This window comes from Coregonus lavaretus (assembly GCF_964263955.1).
Source record: "Coregonus lavaretus genome assembly, chromosome: 18".
NCBI classification, from domain to species: domain Eukaryota; kingdom Metazoa; phylum Chordata; class Actinopteri; order Salmoniformes; family Salmonidae; genus Coregonus; species Coregonus lavaretus.
This window is the reverse complement of record NC_140005.1, coordinates 35,689,183-35,705,122: the sequence shown is the minus strand read 5'-3', so window position 1 is coordinate 35,705,122 and position 15,940 is coordinate 35,689,183. Positions and strand designations below refer to the sequence as shown.

The following is a 15,940-nucleotide window of genomic DNA, read 5'->3' as shown; positions in this document are numbered from 1 at the left end:
CACAGGTGAGTGTTGACGAGGACAAGGCTGGAGATCACTCTGTCATGCTGATTGAGTTAGAATAACAGACTGGAAGCTTTAAAAGGAGGGTGGTGCTTGAAATCATTGTTCTTCCTCTGTTAACCATGGTTACCTGCAAGGAAACACGTGCTGTCATCATTGCTTTGCACAAAAAGGGCTTCACAGGCAAGGATATTGCTGCTAGTTAGATTGCACCTAAATCAACCATTTATCGGATCATCAAGAACTTCAAGGAGAGAGGTTCAATTGTTGTGAAGAAGGCGTCAGGGCGCCCAAGAAAGTCCAGCAAGCGCCAGGACCGTCTCCTAAAGTTGATTCAGCTGCGGGATCGGGGCACCACCAGTGCAGAGCTTGCTCAGGAATGGCAGCAGGCAGGTGTGAGTGCATCTGCATGCACAGTGAGGCAAACTTTTGGAGGATGTCCTGGTGTCAAGAAGGGCAGCAAAGAAGCCACTTCTCTCCAGGAAAAACATCAGGGACAGACTGATATTCTGCAAAAGGTACAGGGATTGGACTGCTGAGGACTGGGGTAAAGTCATTTTCTCTGATGAATCCCCTTTCTGATTGTTTGGGGCATCCGGAAAGCACCTTGTCCGGAGAAGACAAGGTGAGCGCTACCATCAGTCCTGTGTCATGCCAATAGTAAAGCATCCTGAGACCATTCATGTGTGGGGTTGCTTCTCAGCCAAGGTAGTGGGCTCACTCACAATTTTGTCTAAGAACACAGCCATGAATAAAGAATGGTACCAACACATCCTCCGAGAGCAACTTCTCCCAACCATCCAAGAACAGTTTGGTGACGACCAATGTGACGGAGCACCTTGCCATAAGGAAAAAGTGATAACTAAGTGGCTCGGGGAACAAAACATCTACATTTTGGGTCCATGGCCAGGAAACTCCCCAGACCTTAATCCCATTGAGAACTTGTGGTCGATCCTCAAGAGGCAGGTGGACAAAGAAAAACCCACAAATTCTGACAAACTCCAAGCATTGATTATGCAAGAATGGGCTGCCATCAGTCAGGATGTGGCCCAGAAGTTAATTGACAGCATGCCAGGGCGGATTGCAGAGGTCTTGAAAAAGAAGGGTCAACACTGCAAATATTGACTCTTTGCATAAACTTAATGTAATTGTCAATAAAAGCCTTTGACACTTATGGAATGCTTGTAATTATACTTCAGTATACCATAGTAACATCTGAAAAATATCTCATAACACTGAAGCAGCGAACTTTGTGAAGACCAATACTTGTCATTCTCAAAACTTTTGACCACGACTGTAGACCAGTGACAAAAAAATCCCAATTTAATCAATTTAAAATTCTGTCTGTAACACAACAAAATGTGGAAAAAGTCAAGGGGCGTGAATACTTTGTCCATGCTATCACATCGGGAAGCCCATGTCAGGACTTGCCAGTGACCTCTAAAGTCACTTGTCAGTGTAGCCTGGTGATGGGTTGTTTGCAATCAAACTGCTCTTTTTGAATGGATCTTTTAGGTGAATGTCGAGAACCGAATCGCATCAGTGACAGAGCCGTTCATTTGACTCCCTAATTTGCATACTGGTAGGCTACTACTGCTTTTTGTAGATTATCTGCAGATAGATTATGAAAACATTCAATGGAAGTGTTGAATCTTCACTGCAGGAACAATAGGTAGTGGAAAGAGAGCCTCATTCTAGTACAAAATAAGATAAAAGAAAACAGATTGAAGGTTATTATATGGTATTATTAAATATATTGATAAAGGCCTACTGATTTGATTAATGGAGTAGTCAACTGCTGCCTCTGTGTAGCAAAGCCCATGTTTAACACCTGCTTCATTCTTCAATCATACCTGTAGGTCTATTCATGGACGCCTGACTTTGTGCACCCCCACTTTTATACAATCTGTCAGTCCGGGGGTCCTCCCCCTGAAAATATTTGCGTTTTTCAACCTATATTGTTTCTCAACAGGGAATCCATGTTTACTTTACAGAACACAACTTTTTTTCTTTGGTTTTTGCCACAATAAACTAAATTGAAAGAGTAGAGTAGACTAGTTTTTCTGACAAGATTACTAATCTACCACCTTCCCTCAAAGTCCCACCCACAGTGATTGATTGACAGGTCTGAAACCCTGCCAACTCTGTGACTCACAAACATCCTGCCCCCTCCCCTGACAATCCCACCCGCTGTGATTAACAGGCCAAACTGTTAAAGGGATAGTTCACCCAAATTACAGAATTACATATTGGTTTCCTTACCCTTAGTGTCCGCAGCCACAGAGCCTATAAAATACATAAATTGAAGAACAAACATAATTGTGGCAATTCATATCTTGCAGTAAAACTGTTAATATGACTTTAATGTCAAGACAAGACGGGTTTAATGTTAAAGGTTATCTTACTTAGAAAATAGTCCTGATCATATAGGTCTAGACAATATCCAAAACAACTAACACACCGAATTCATACATTTTCAGTAATTTGAATTGTGAAGTCATGTTTTTCTACTGAATAACACAACTAATTTTACCAATCTGGGAAGTTGAGAAAAAATCTGGGAAGTAAAGTCGTTAAAGTGTTCAATAATTTAGCTGTGTATTTCGGATGCAATCAAAGCATTAGAATGTACCAGAGGCCACCAATATATAGCTTTTTTGGTTTGGCTAGCTACTCCATGTACTTAGGGAAAACACTGCCAGTCTATTAAATTCTTGTCTTACAGTTCCAACAATACACAGATCAGTGATTATAAGTAGCCATAGCCTACTTCCTCAAAGTGTGAAGTGCCAGAGTAAGCCTGATTGATAGATTCCTTGGATTGGGGAGGAGGTGGTTAATCACAGGCATCCCAAAAATGGAATCCAGAAATCCATTTCACAATTTAGATTGTGTGAGAGGTTCTCTGCTTACTCAGCTGCTTGTACTATGGGCCCTGGTCAAAAGTAGTGCACTGTATAAGAGAGGTGCCATTTGGGAGATGCAGCAGATGTCTTCGTTGGAGGGGGTCAGGCTCAGTCCAAGCCCTAACCTACAGCTGTCACTCATGGCCCGGGTCGTATTCATCACGAACCAAATGGAAGAAAACAGACCAAAACAGGGAGTGACTACCTGAACTTGTCCAATAAGAAAACGCTCATTTATGTTGTGAAACGTTTTGCTACAGTATGCACTAATGAGTACGACCCTGGGCTGGGTCCTGTACCTGACGAGGCCTAGCTATGATACATCTGAAATGGCACCCTACTCTCTATAACATAGGCTAGTGAACTACCTTTTGACCAGACCAGACCCCACAATGGCCCAGGTCCTTCATGGAAAGATGAATTGGTTCCATTTAGCCTACTTCTCTAGAAAATGCCAATGTAATCGTTCTGAACTGAAGTGACACTGGAGCTATGTGCCTGTGCGCAGGTACACAAATTACATCTGGGCCAAAACTATTAGTTAATCAAAGATGAACTGGTCTGGTCCCAATAGATGTAAAACATTAGGCTATGTAGTAATGGCTTACAGTCTCTACCTGCTCATATTCTTCTGAGATGTTTCTATTTCTCCTATACTTGGTCTGATTGACTAGCATCCTGTCCATGGGATGTACTTGTAGCCTACATCAAGCTGCCTTACGCTACAGAAATAGGAGGTTGGCTCGGACAAGGCTTACTCTAGTCTGTCTGAATTGTTGCTGTAGTAGTAAGTAGCCTAAAATCATTGTGGGGATTGTTCAATTCTACTGGCACATGATGTTATGAATCCTATGTGGTTGTATAACTGGTAGCCCCCAGGGCCGGCTGGTTTTATTTGCTGTCAGCAAGACAAGCATCAGTACAGCACAGTCATCTATGTGGGTATGGGGAAACGGGAATATCAGGATCCAAATTTGTTGAATGCTGACTGAGTGACGAGGGAGGAGATTTGTTTAATTTACAATGGCTTTGTTGTACCTATGATGACTGAAGGATATCAGCATTGGCTGCAAACGTCTTAAATTACACCTTTACCTACCTCTTTATTGTTAGTACATTTATCAAATTCAATCAAATGTATTTATAAAGCCCTTTTTACATCTGGTAGAGCACGTAAGTAAGTCACTTTGGATAAAAGTGTCTGCTAAATGACTTATTATTATTATTATTATTATTATTGTTATTATTACTGTACAGAAACACAGCCTAAAACCCCAAACAGCAAGCAATGCAGATGTAGAAGCATGGTGGATAGGAAAAACTCCCTAGAAAGGCAGGAACCTAGGAAGAAACCTAGAGAGGAACCAGGCTCTGAGGGGTGGCCAGTCCTCTTCTGGCTGTGCCGGGTGGAGATTATAAGAGTACATGGCCATTTAAGGCCAGATTTTGTTCTTCAAGATGTTCAAACGTTCATAGATGACCAGCAGGGTCAAATAATACAGTGGGGGAAAAAAGTATTTAGTCAGCCACCAATTGTGCAAGTTCTCCCACTTAAAAAGATGAGAGCGGCCTGTAATTTTCATCATAGGTACACGTCAACTATGACAGACAAAATGAGATTTTTTTCTCTCCAGAAAATCACATTGTAGGATTTTTTATGAATTTATTTGCAAATGATGGTGGAAAATAAGTATTTGGTCAGTAGCAAAAGTTTCTCAATACTTTGTTATATACACTTTGTTGGCAATGACACAGGTCAAACGTTTTCTGTAAGTCTTCACAAGGTTTTCACACACTGTTGCTGGTATTTTGGCCCATTCCTCCATGCAGATCTCCTCTAGAGCAGTGATGTTTTGGGGCTGTCGCTGGGCAACACGGACTTTCAACTCCCTCCAAAGATTTTCTATGGGGTTGAGATCTGGAGACTGGCTAGGCCACTCCAGGACCTTGAAATGCTTCTTACGAAGCCACTCCTTCGTTGCCCGGGCGGTGTGTTTGGGATCATTGTCATGCTGAAAGACCCAGCCATGTTTAATCTTCAATGCCCTTGCTGATGGAAGGAGGTTTTCACTCAAAATCTCACGATACATGGCCCCATTCATTCTTTCCTTTACACGGATCAGTCGTCCTGGTCCCTTTGCAGAAAAACAGCCCCAAAGCATGATGTTTCCACCCCCATGCTTCACAGTAGGTATGGTGTTCTTTGGATGCAACTCAGCATTCTTTGTCCTCCAAACACGACGAGTTGAGTTTTGACCAAAAAGGTCTATTCCGGTTTCATCTGACCATATGACATTCTCCCAATCCTCTTCTGGATCATCCAAATGCACTCTAGCAAACTTCAGACGGGCCTGGACATGTACTGGCTTAAGCAGGGGGACACGTCTGGCACTGCAGGATTTGAGTCCCTGGTGGCGTAGTGTGTTACTGATGGTAGGCTTTGTTACTTTGGTCCCAGCTCTCTGCAGGTCATTCACTAGGTCCCCCCGTGTGGTTCTGGGATTTTTGCTCACCGTTCTTGTGATCATTTTGACCCCACGGGGTGAGATCTTGCATGGAGCCCCAGATCGAGGGAGATTATCAGTGGTCTTGTATGTCTTCCATTTCCTAATAATTGCTCCCACAGTTGATTTCTTCAAACCAAGCTGCTTACCTTTTGCAGATTCAGTCTTCCCAGCCTGGTGCAGGTCTACAATTTTGTTTCTGGTGTCCTTTGACAGATCTTTGGTCTTGGCCATAGTGGAGTTTGGAGTGTGACTGTTTGAGGTTGTGGACAGGTGTCTTTTATACTGATAACAAGTTCAAACAGGTGCCATTAATACAGGTAACGAGTGGAGGACAGAGGAGCCTCTTAAAGAAGAAGTTACAGGTCTGTGAGAGCCAGAAATCTTGCTTGTTTGTATAATATAATATAATATGCCATTTAGCAGACGCTTTTATCCAAAGCGACTTTGTAGGTGACCAAATACTTATTTTCCACCATAATTTGCAAATAAATTCATTAAAAATCCTACAATGTGATTTTCTGGATTTTTTTTTTCTCAATTTGTCTGTCAAAGTTGATGTGTACCTATGATGAAATTACAGGCCTCTCTCATCTTTTTAAGTGGGAGAACTTGCACAATTGGTGGCAGACTAAATACTTTTTTCCCCCACTGTAATCACAGTGGTTGTAGAGGGTGCAACAGGTCAGTACCTCAGGAGTAAATGTCAGTTGGCTTTTCATAGCCGAGCATTCAGAGGTCGAGACAGCAGGTGCCGTAAAGAGGGAGAGAGAGACTCCAGTGCATTGCCGTTCACCTTCGCACCCCTGGGCCAGACTACACTCAATCATAGGACCTACTGAAGAGATGAGTCTTCTGTAAAGACTTAAAGGTCCAGACTGAGTCTGCGGCTCTCACATGGATAGGCAGATCATTCCATAAAAATGTAGCTCTGTAGGAGAAATCCCTGCCTCCAGCTGTTTGCTTGGATATTCTGGGACAATAAGGAGGCCTGCATCTTGTGACCATAGCGTACGTGTAGGTATGTACGGCAGGACCAAATCGGAGAGATAAGTAGGAGCAAGCCCATGTAGTGCTTTGTAGTTTAGCAGTAAAACCTTGAAATCAGCCCTAGCCTTAACAGGAAGCCAGTGTAGAGAGGCTAGCACTGGAGTAAAATGATCAAATGTTTTGGTTCTAGTCAGGACTCTAGCAGTCGTGTTTATCACTAACTGAAGTTTATTTAGTGCTTTATCCGGGTTGCCGGAGAGTAGAGCATTGCAGTAGTCTAATCTAGAAATGACAAAAGCATGGATTAGCTTTCTGCATCATTTTTGGACAAACATTTTCTGATTTTTGCATTGTTACGATAATGCTTTCCTTTAAATATTCTTGATATGTTCTACAAAAGAGAGATCAGGGTCCAGAGTAACGCCGAGGTCCTTCAGTTTTATTTCGGACAACTGTACAACCATCAAGATTAAACGCTCAATACCCTTTGAATATGGCCGGTGTCAGTAAACATCAGCAAAAAAGCGTAGTTAAATTGTTGCCAGCAGCACAGTTACAGTCACCAACGCTCTGGATAACATTGAAAACAGCCTAACTAGCTCTGCTAGGGCGAGTGAAATGGTAATAGTGAGGTGTTCTCTCATTTGTGTCTGGAAGTAGCTAGCAAGCAAGACAACGTTAGGCAGTTAGCTTGGGTGCTTGACTTCTGTTGATCCGAGCATTCTGACCTCACAACCCTACTCCTCGAACAGAGCGTCCAGTGTGCGCTCTGAACGCTCCGAGAGCTGAATGCTCTGAATTTACAAACTGACAATCTGACAACGCTCTGAATTTACAAATGCCCAGAGCGCACTCTGAGCGCCCTCTGGCACTCCAGATTGAATTTACGAACTCCGACGAGAGTGCTCTGAAATCGGAGTAGATAGCCAGAGTGAATTAACGAACGCGCCCGTAAAATGTTTAAGGTTAGCGGAGGGGTTAAGTTTAGCGTAGGAAGTCCCAATGATCCTGGATAGTGCAAAAATGTACGAACACACCCGATCCGATATGTGAGATTATTGAACAGGGTAGTACTGTATGGGGTTAATGGCTGGGTCCTCTGAGGCAGCATCTCTAGTTTATTGGTTTATTCTGACCCTTTTGCCGAAGCAGCAGCTAATCTTCCTGGGATCCACACAAAAACATAAAACACGATGAGTAACAAAACACTGATAGAAAAGAACAGTCACATATTTAAAATACAACGATATACAAACAATACAACTAAAGAATGTGTGTCTGTGTTTGTGTGTCATTTCACAGTCCATATTGTGCCATGAGATGTTTTATCAATTTTTTTAAAGGTCATTTTGCTGTTTGCTAGGGTAATGGGAGATGGAAGGGAGTTCCATGCGATCATGGCTTTGTATAATACTGTGCATTGCCTTGCCGTGAATTCGTTTTGGACTTGGGGACTGTGAAGAGACCTCTGGCATGTCTAGTGATGTGGAATACATTTCCTCAGTGAGCATTAAATGTCCTGCTGCTGGAGAAATCTAACATGCGTGACTATATGTGTGCCACGGACCCTCGTCCTGACCACACCGCACTGCAGCAAACTGGGTCAGTAGTAGCACTGTGTGTGTGTGTGGGGGGGAGGTGCATGTGCATATGTGTGAGGAGGGAGTGAAGGAGAGAGAGAAAAAAAGGTGTGGGGAGAGAGGGAATACTCCTTCTGCAGCCCCTTGCCATTAGACAGCTCTGCTCCGGAGAAGAGGAGTGGGCTCTGCTCTGCTTCAGTGCTGCATTGCAGCTCTCTGCTGGAGGGTCCTACTACAGCCTTTGTAACTGCAAGCTTGCAAACATCCTGCTGTATTCTCAAAAGGATGCCGTAAAGACTTGAGGCGCTGGAAGGACAAAAAAGAAATGCAGAGGAGAATGCAAAAATGCTGCTCAAATGAATGCACCGACTACTAAGAATAGCCTAAATCCTGAGGCAGTAATTATTTGGCTCCCATGAAAGACTGTTTTGATCACTTACTCTTTATCAAGACTACTGTATGTCAGTATCTTCTGTAGTCTCTCTTATTGGTTCACTTAGAATATAAAATAAAATATAAGCTGCACACTCGCATGGCTCTGATGCAATACATTTAATAGATGCCAACGTTTGGACAGCTACAGTATGCTGCCTTCAGGGTTTCATTGTTCCACAGTAGATTTAAGCAGCATAGCTGGAGCTGAGCTCAGGGAAACCCTAGATATTCCCATCATTGTTAGCCACTTACTCTGGCAGTACTGGGCAGACAGGACAGGAGACTTGCAGTAAAGACAGGATCAGCATGGGGGAGGGGTAGGGTCTGAAGTGGAGTGGACTGGCAGATCGGAGGATGGTCGCTGTCTCTCCTCTCTTGGGTTGGAAAGAAACTGATATCCCTTCCTTGTTGACACCACAGACCCTGAGGGGCTTTCTCATCTCAGAGGCTTGACCACCTGTCAGTCTGCTAAACCAACCCACCAGATGGCTGATGGGTGACTAATGATGATGATGGTGTGGCAATACTATTACTCAGCCTACCATGAATTAGCCATAGGGTATAGGCTCTTCTTTTAACTTGTTTTTCAAATGATCATTATGAACAATGGCCTCTCAAATATACCGGTAGGCCCAATGTAGACAGCATATTCTCAAGGTGTCTATGACTTAACCTGTTGGATAAGTAAATATTTGATTTATATTGCTTTGAAGTCAGAATACTTTCACAAGATTGTGCTTGCTGCCATGTTGGACAACAATGGTTTTATTGTTGTGAAAGTATGTGTAAGGAATAATCAACGATGGGCTATGCGTTCTATGGAAAATAATGAACAACGTGGAAGGTGTGTTCCATGATGCGCTAGCGAAGTGGAACTGACCTTCCACTTAGTTGCATTATTTTCCAGAGAACGCATAGAGCCCCGAGTGGATTATCCCTTTTGTACCATGGATATCATTAACACATTTGCTGCTAGAAATGTGTTCATTTTCCGTTAGAAATGTGTTTAACATCCACTGAAGTAGCCAGCAAGTTTACTAGATAGTTACAGTAGTTGCCGTGGTAACCAAACAGACTTGCTAGTTTAGATAACCATCAGTCCTAGCTTGCCATTATGAAAATCGAATTCAGCAATACCAATAATGTTTTCATTTTGACTTTTGCTTTCAAAAGCAGCTCAAACATAGAAAATGTAAGAAATAACTATAGCCATTGAATTCTACCATGCAAATAGAGCATGGCACTTGCAACACCAGGGTTGTGGGTTCGATTCCCCCGGGGGACCAGTACGAGAAAATGTATGCACTCACTACTGTAATTCGCTCTGGATAAGAACGTCTGCTAAATTACACAAAACAAAAAATGAAGGCCTGATTCACACAGTCTCCTCTGAACAGTTGATGTTGAGATGTGTCTGTTACTTGAACTCTGTGAAGCATTTATTTGGGCTGCAATCTGAGTTGTAGTTAACTCTAATGAACTTATTCTCTGCAGCAGAGGTAACTCTGGGTCTTTCTTTCCTGTGGCGGTCCTCCATGAGAGCCAGTTTCATCATAGCGCTTGATGGTTTTTGCGACTGCACTTGAAGAAACTTTCAAAAGTTCTTCACATTTTCCGGATTGACTGACCTTCATGTCTTAAAGTAATGATGGACTGTCGTTTCTCTTTGCGTATGAGCTGTTCTTGCCATAATATTGAATTGGTCTTTTACCAAATAGGGCTATCTTCTATAAACCCCGCCTCTCTCCGCCCCTCTCTCACAGTAGGAGACAGTTCACTGAGTGGCAAAGGACTGAGGATCTTTACTCTATTAAGCATCACACATGCTGTGTATCGGGCTGCAGTCACAGTGCCCAGTTTGATTCTTTGGAGACTCTTTAAGAGTAGACTGAGGGTAGGTCACTTTTGGCATGTCTGTAGGACCATGCCTCAGCACAGTGAAGCATGTTTGGAGACTCTTATGAAAGGGAGAATCCACTCAAAAACATATTTCTGTATTTTCATTAGTCCACTGTTGATACGGTCCCAAAATGTTTTGCGTATCAGCAGTCAAATGTTCTAGATATTGGACTTTCAAGAAAGTGTCACCGGTGACATCATCATGATGATGCAAAATGCATCGTGAATGAGGAGTTTTAGCAAGTGGAAAATATTCCCAATCCCTTGAATGATAATCGCCACACAATTCACATTTCATTCAGAAACTTTAGATCTGGCCAGTGTGCAGTCAGAGGAATGTTGTAGGAATATCTGCTTCAGTTGCACAGACCCGCCAGTGTTTTCAAAGCTGCTCTTGATGCATTTTGCATCATCATGATGATGTGGCCAGTGACACTTTGCTTCTTGAAAGTCTAATATCTTGAAAACTTGACTGCTGACATGCAAAACATTTTGGGACAATATCAACAGTGGACTAATAAAAAATAAAAAAATACATAGTTTTTGAGTGGATTTTCCCTTTAACTATGCAGTATGACAACATCTGTCCCTCTCCTTTTATGGTGTTTTATTTTTTCCCACAGAGTTCCAGTGAAAGTCCTCTGGAAGAAAAACATTTGGCATTTACAATTTTCTTACTTAAAGCTACTTGCAGACCCCCAAATACTGTCTTTGTCAGCTGCTCTGTGGTAGTTAGGGTGCTAGCTTAGCAAATAGTAATATGGTGTGGCTACTGTAGAGTTTCCCATGGTGCACCAGCTTCTTTTGTATACCTTTCTGTCTGCACAATCTCAATGACATCATAGTGCCTTTGATTGTATCCCATGTACACCTGGAGCCCTTCAATTCAAAGGCTTTCTCAGCAGCTCTGATGATCACAACAGTGCTTCGCCCTGACAAATTGTCAGTGACTGACTACACAAGTCCTCTCATCTTCCCTGTTGTCATGTGATAGGATAAAAGGCCCTTGTTCTTTTTTTGTCTCATTTTAGGAGTGTTACCCCACTGGGAGATTAAACAACAAATGGAAGCACCTTTAAAAAGGCAACTTGGTTTTTGCTTTGTCATGCTGCTCAGTGCTCACGCATTCACTTACTGTCACACACAGGGACTTTGTGACCGTGTTGTACCCTACTCTGATATTTAACCGAAATTACAGCAAATAATAATAATATGCCATTTAGCAGACGCTTTTATCCAAAGCGACTTACAGTCATGCGTGCAATATCCCCAAATGAGGGATATTAAGTATTTATGTAACTTTATTTTAGTGCAGCATGGGTTATTCTTGGCTAGATGCTTGGAAAATGGGAATATCATCTTGTCTGTGTTGTTGTTGTCGTGACTCAGTCCGCACTCTCCGCTGTAGCTTTATTGATGTTCACTGTTTACCTCATTTTTATTTTTAGTTAGCACATTGCAGTATGAATTAGGAGTAAACTGCTGAGCCTTGATTGTTGTTATCATTCCCCTGAGTAGGCCTATGAACTCAGTGGTGAGGGTAGGCAACAACACCTCCGCCATGCTTATCATCAACACGGGGGCCCTCCAGGGGTGTGTGCTCAGCCCCATCCTGTACTCCCTGTTCACACATGACTGTGTGGCTACGCACGACTCCAACTCTATCATCAAGTTTGCTGACAAAACAACAGTGGTAGGCCTGATCAACAACGACGAGACAGCCTACAGGGAGGAGGTTAGTACTCTGGCAGAGTGGTGCCGAGGAAATAACCTCTCCCTCCACGTCAACAAAACAAAGGAGATGATCGTGGATTACAGGAGACAGCAGAGGGAGCACGTCCCATCCACATTGAAGGGGTAGCAGTGGAGTGGGTTAAAAGTGTCAAGTTCCTTGCCGTGCACATCACCAAGGACCTGAAATGGTCCCACCACACTGACACCGTGGTGAAGAAGGCGCAACAGCACCTCTTCAACCTCAGGAGGCTGAAGAAATTCGGCATGGCCCCTAAGAACTTCTTGAACTTCTACTGATGCACCATTCAGAGCATTCAGTCGGGCTGCATCACCGCCTGGTACGGCAACAGCACCGACCACAAATGCATGGCTCTCCAGAGGGTGGTGCGTGCGGTCAGGCCAACGTATCACCGGGGGCACACTGCCTGCCCCCCAGGACATCTACAGCACCCAGTGTCATAGGAAGGCCAAGAAGATCGTCAAGGACCTCAGCCACTCGAGCCACAGCCTGTTCACCCTGCTACCAACTAGCAGACGGAGACAGTACAAGTGTATCAAAGCTGGGACCGAGAGACTGAGAAACAGCTTTTATCTCCAGGGCCCGGTCTTTCAAAGGTTATCTATCCGGATTTCGCCTATCGGATAGGATTACATGCATAGAAATAGAATGAATAGAAATGACAAATCATTGACTAGTGAATGGGGACACCCGTTCTATTCATTCTATTTATATGCATTTAAACCTATCCAATAGGCGAAATACGGATAGATCACTTTTGAAAAACTGGGCCCATCAGACTGTTGAACAGCCATCACCAGCCGGCCACCGGCCGGTACTCTCCCCGGCACCTTAGACACTGTCACTAGCCAGCTACCGCCCGGTACTCTGCGCTGCATTCCGGACTGACGTTGCTCATTCCGATATTTCTGATATTCTTTTACTTTTAGAATTGTGTGTGTGTATTGTTATTATATTGCTAGATATTACTGCACTGTTGGAGCGAGAATCCTAAGCATTTCGCTGCACCTGCGATAACATCTCCAAATCTGTGTACACAACCAATACACTTTGATTTATATGGTAGTCTAACCTCTATTCTCCTCTCCCCTGCTTCTTCCCTACAGATGTGTGGTGGTGCTGCTGAACCCCAAGAAGAACAAACAGCATCACATCCTCAACAGCTCCAGGTGAGGGTCCGTCGTCGTACTGAATGGCTGCTGCTTGCTGCCTCCTGTTCAGTCAGTCACTCCCAGGCAGGCCAGACACTAGGGGAATGGATGGATCCAGACAACTAGTCACTGTCACTTAGGCTTAAGGGTTCGTCCTCATACATAGCATACATACAAAAACCAAACTACAACACTGAGGATTGTAAAAGCCCTCCCATGACGATAGTGTCTTGATTTGGTGCATATATGTGGCTTGGACTTATCATGTAGGTAGATGGCCTGTTAGTAGGCCCTGTAAATACAGCCCATCTGGAGTCAATGTGAGGGAGGGAGCTATCCTGGAGTGACTTGTCAAACACAACATGGCTTATGTAAAGACTGAACACTGAGAGCACTGGACAGACACAGTCAGCCATGACCAAAGGAGCACCATGGCTTCAAAGCCTCTGCAAACCCCTTTCCAGTGTGGGAACAGCAAAAGTAGATGTGGTCACGTCAATGTGACTGACTAGCTGGCTCCATCCATCCATTCTCCATTCTAACCATAATATACCCAGAAAGGTTTGTTACATTATGCTCTTCTGGCTGGAAGCTAATATTTGAACTTTATACCCTCGCCGTCCTACTTCTACAGCTCATCACTCTACAAACTAATTATTACTGTGCCATGATTAGATTACAGTATAGTAATAATGATATGTGTGCATTTGCTTAGTACAGCATTTGATAAGAGAAAAGCTGCTTGACTAGGCCTCAAACATTGATTACAGTTTAGTTAGGGAATAATTTAGCGTTACAAATTGCACCCTATTCCCTATATAGTGCACATTATTATAATATTTTTCTTGTAGTGCACTACATAGGGAATAGAGTGCCATTTGAGATGCAGACAATATGTCTGTGTACGAGTACTGGACCTGGATAACTGCTTCAACAGTTCAAGAAACACCCTGAGATCGAACCTTTTAACCAGCTAATTGACTCCCAGTCACAGGCCATTGAGCCAACCATTCAGCTAGGTTAACATTTCTTTACCACTACAGAACGTTAGATGTGTAGAAGCCTGGCTCTACTCTAGTGTATGATAATAATAATCAGATTGATGTATTGATTGTGGTGAGTATATGTATGCCATTGTCATAGAGTACAGCCCAAGTGGAAAACCCCCTTGAGACCAGGATGCATTCATACTTCTCTTCAACAGTAATCAAATGTTTCCTTTCCTCCTTCCTGTCTCTCCTCTTCACAGGAAAACCATCACCACTCTGTCATTTTCCCCTGATGGCAAATATGTGGTCACAGGAGAGGTGAGTGTCTTCTCATTGTGTCTTTGCTTGCCGTGATGAAATGTACTGCAGCTTTCTAAAAAAGGAGCTGACCGTTTCCCGCTCCACTGCATGGGAAAGCTATCATATCATTGTACAACCCCACAGTTCATAAATGGAACTCTGTCTGTGTCACATCATCTACAAAGGAGTGTTTCTATAGCTGTGAATACCACAAAACATACCCACAGTTTGTTGTATACTGCACCTGTGTGTGTGCGTGCGTCTAATCCTCGGCCATCTACTAAGAGCTTATTAGTCAGACAAGTGTGTGTGAAAGTGAATGAGTGTGTGCTGCTGCAGGGTTGCCATGGCAGCAGGAGGGGGCAGGGTGCCAGACTGACTCTGTCGGCTGTCTGAAGGAGAGAGAGAGGGAGGGAGGGAGGGAGGGAGGGAGGAAAGAGAAGGAAAGAAAGAGGGGAAGAGACAGAGAGAGGGAGACTTCCAGGCATGTAGCAGATGGCACAGAGCACGTGCTGGTGCTCACCCTGCCTGTCTGCTGCTCACCCTGCATGTCTGTTGCTCACCCTGCCTGTCTGTTGCTCACCCTGCCTGTCTGTTGCTCACCCTGCCTGTCTGGTGCTCACCCTGCCTGTCTGGCGCTCACCCTGCCTGTTTGGCGCTCACCCTGCCTGTCTGGCGCTCACCCTGCCTGTCTGGCGCTCACCCTGCCTGTTTGGCGCTCACCCTGCCTGTTTGCGCTCACCCTGCCTGTCTGGCGCTCACCCTGCCTGTTTGGCGCTCACCCTGCCTGTTTGCGCTCACCCTGCCTGTCTGGCGCTCACCCTGCCTGTCTGGTGCTCACCCTGCCTGTCTGTCCTCTGTGTTGTGTAGCTAGCTGACCATGCTGCAAGCGGCTGCTGCTGCCCTATGTATGCACTCAAAGGGAGGTCCCCCTGTCCACACAGTCTGCTTCTGTTCTGTCTTTAAAAGAGCTAGACGTCATCAGCTGTCCTGATTGTGTTCTTTTCTAAAGAAGTGCACCAAAAGCAAATTCCATTTGTCCAACATCCCCAACCATGGGTTTACTCTAGCTGCTACTGTAGTCTTTGATATTTATTTACCAACGAACACTACACGTACCTGTATCTGAAATCTATATGCCTTATCATGTTGCTCATACAATAACTATTTCCATACCCAGTATAAGAATGATGCAGGCAAAGACTCTGCCTGCAGAGTGGAAGACAGTACTAAAGATGCATTATCATTAATTTCCTGGCTTAAGCCTCCCTCGCCTGTCCTCTTTAAATTCCCTCCACTTGATCTTCTGTTCTATCCTTGAGTTGCATTAGACAAATCATTACCAGATTGGGACGCAGTTACAGGGTACATTGAAAAGCTTAGTGGAGACTAGAGACTTCTGTCCTCAGACAACATCTGCATGATCCAGG

General features: G+C 44.0%; 1 protein-coding gene across 1 annotated transcript in view; it reads left to right on the top strand.

Annotated features, from left to right (window-relative positions):
• LOC311145913 (mitogen-activated protein kinase-binding protein 1-like) overlaps positions 1–15,940 on the top strand; it is an 81,545-nt gene that overhangs the window by 31,623 nt on the left and 33,982 nt on the right. The window contains exons 3-4 of the mRNA XM_084182295.1: positions 13,177–13,239; positions 14,471–14,528. Coding sequence (XP_084038421.1) covers positions 13,177–13,239; positions 14,471–14,528 — 121 coding nt within the window. The remainder of the gene's footprint in view (positions 1–13,176; positions 13,240–14,470; positions 14,529–15,940) is intronic.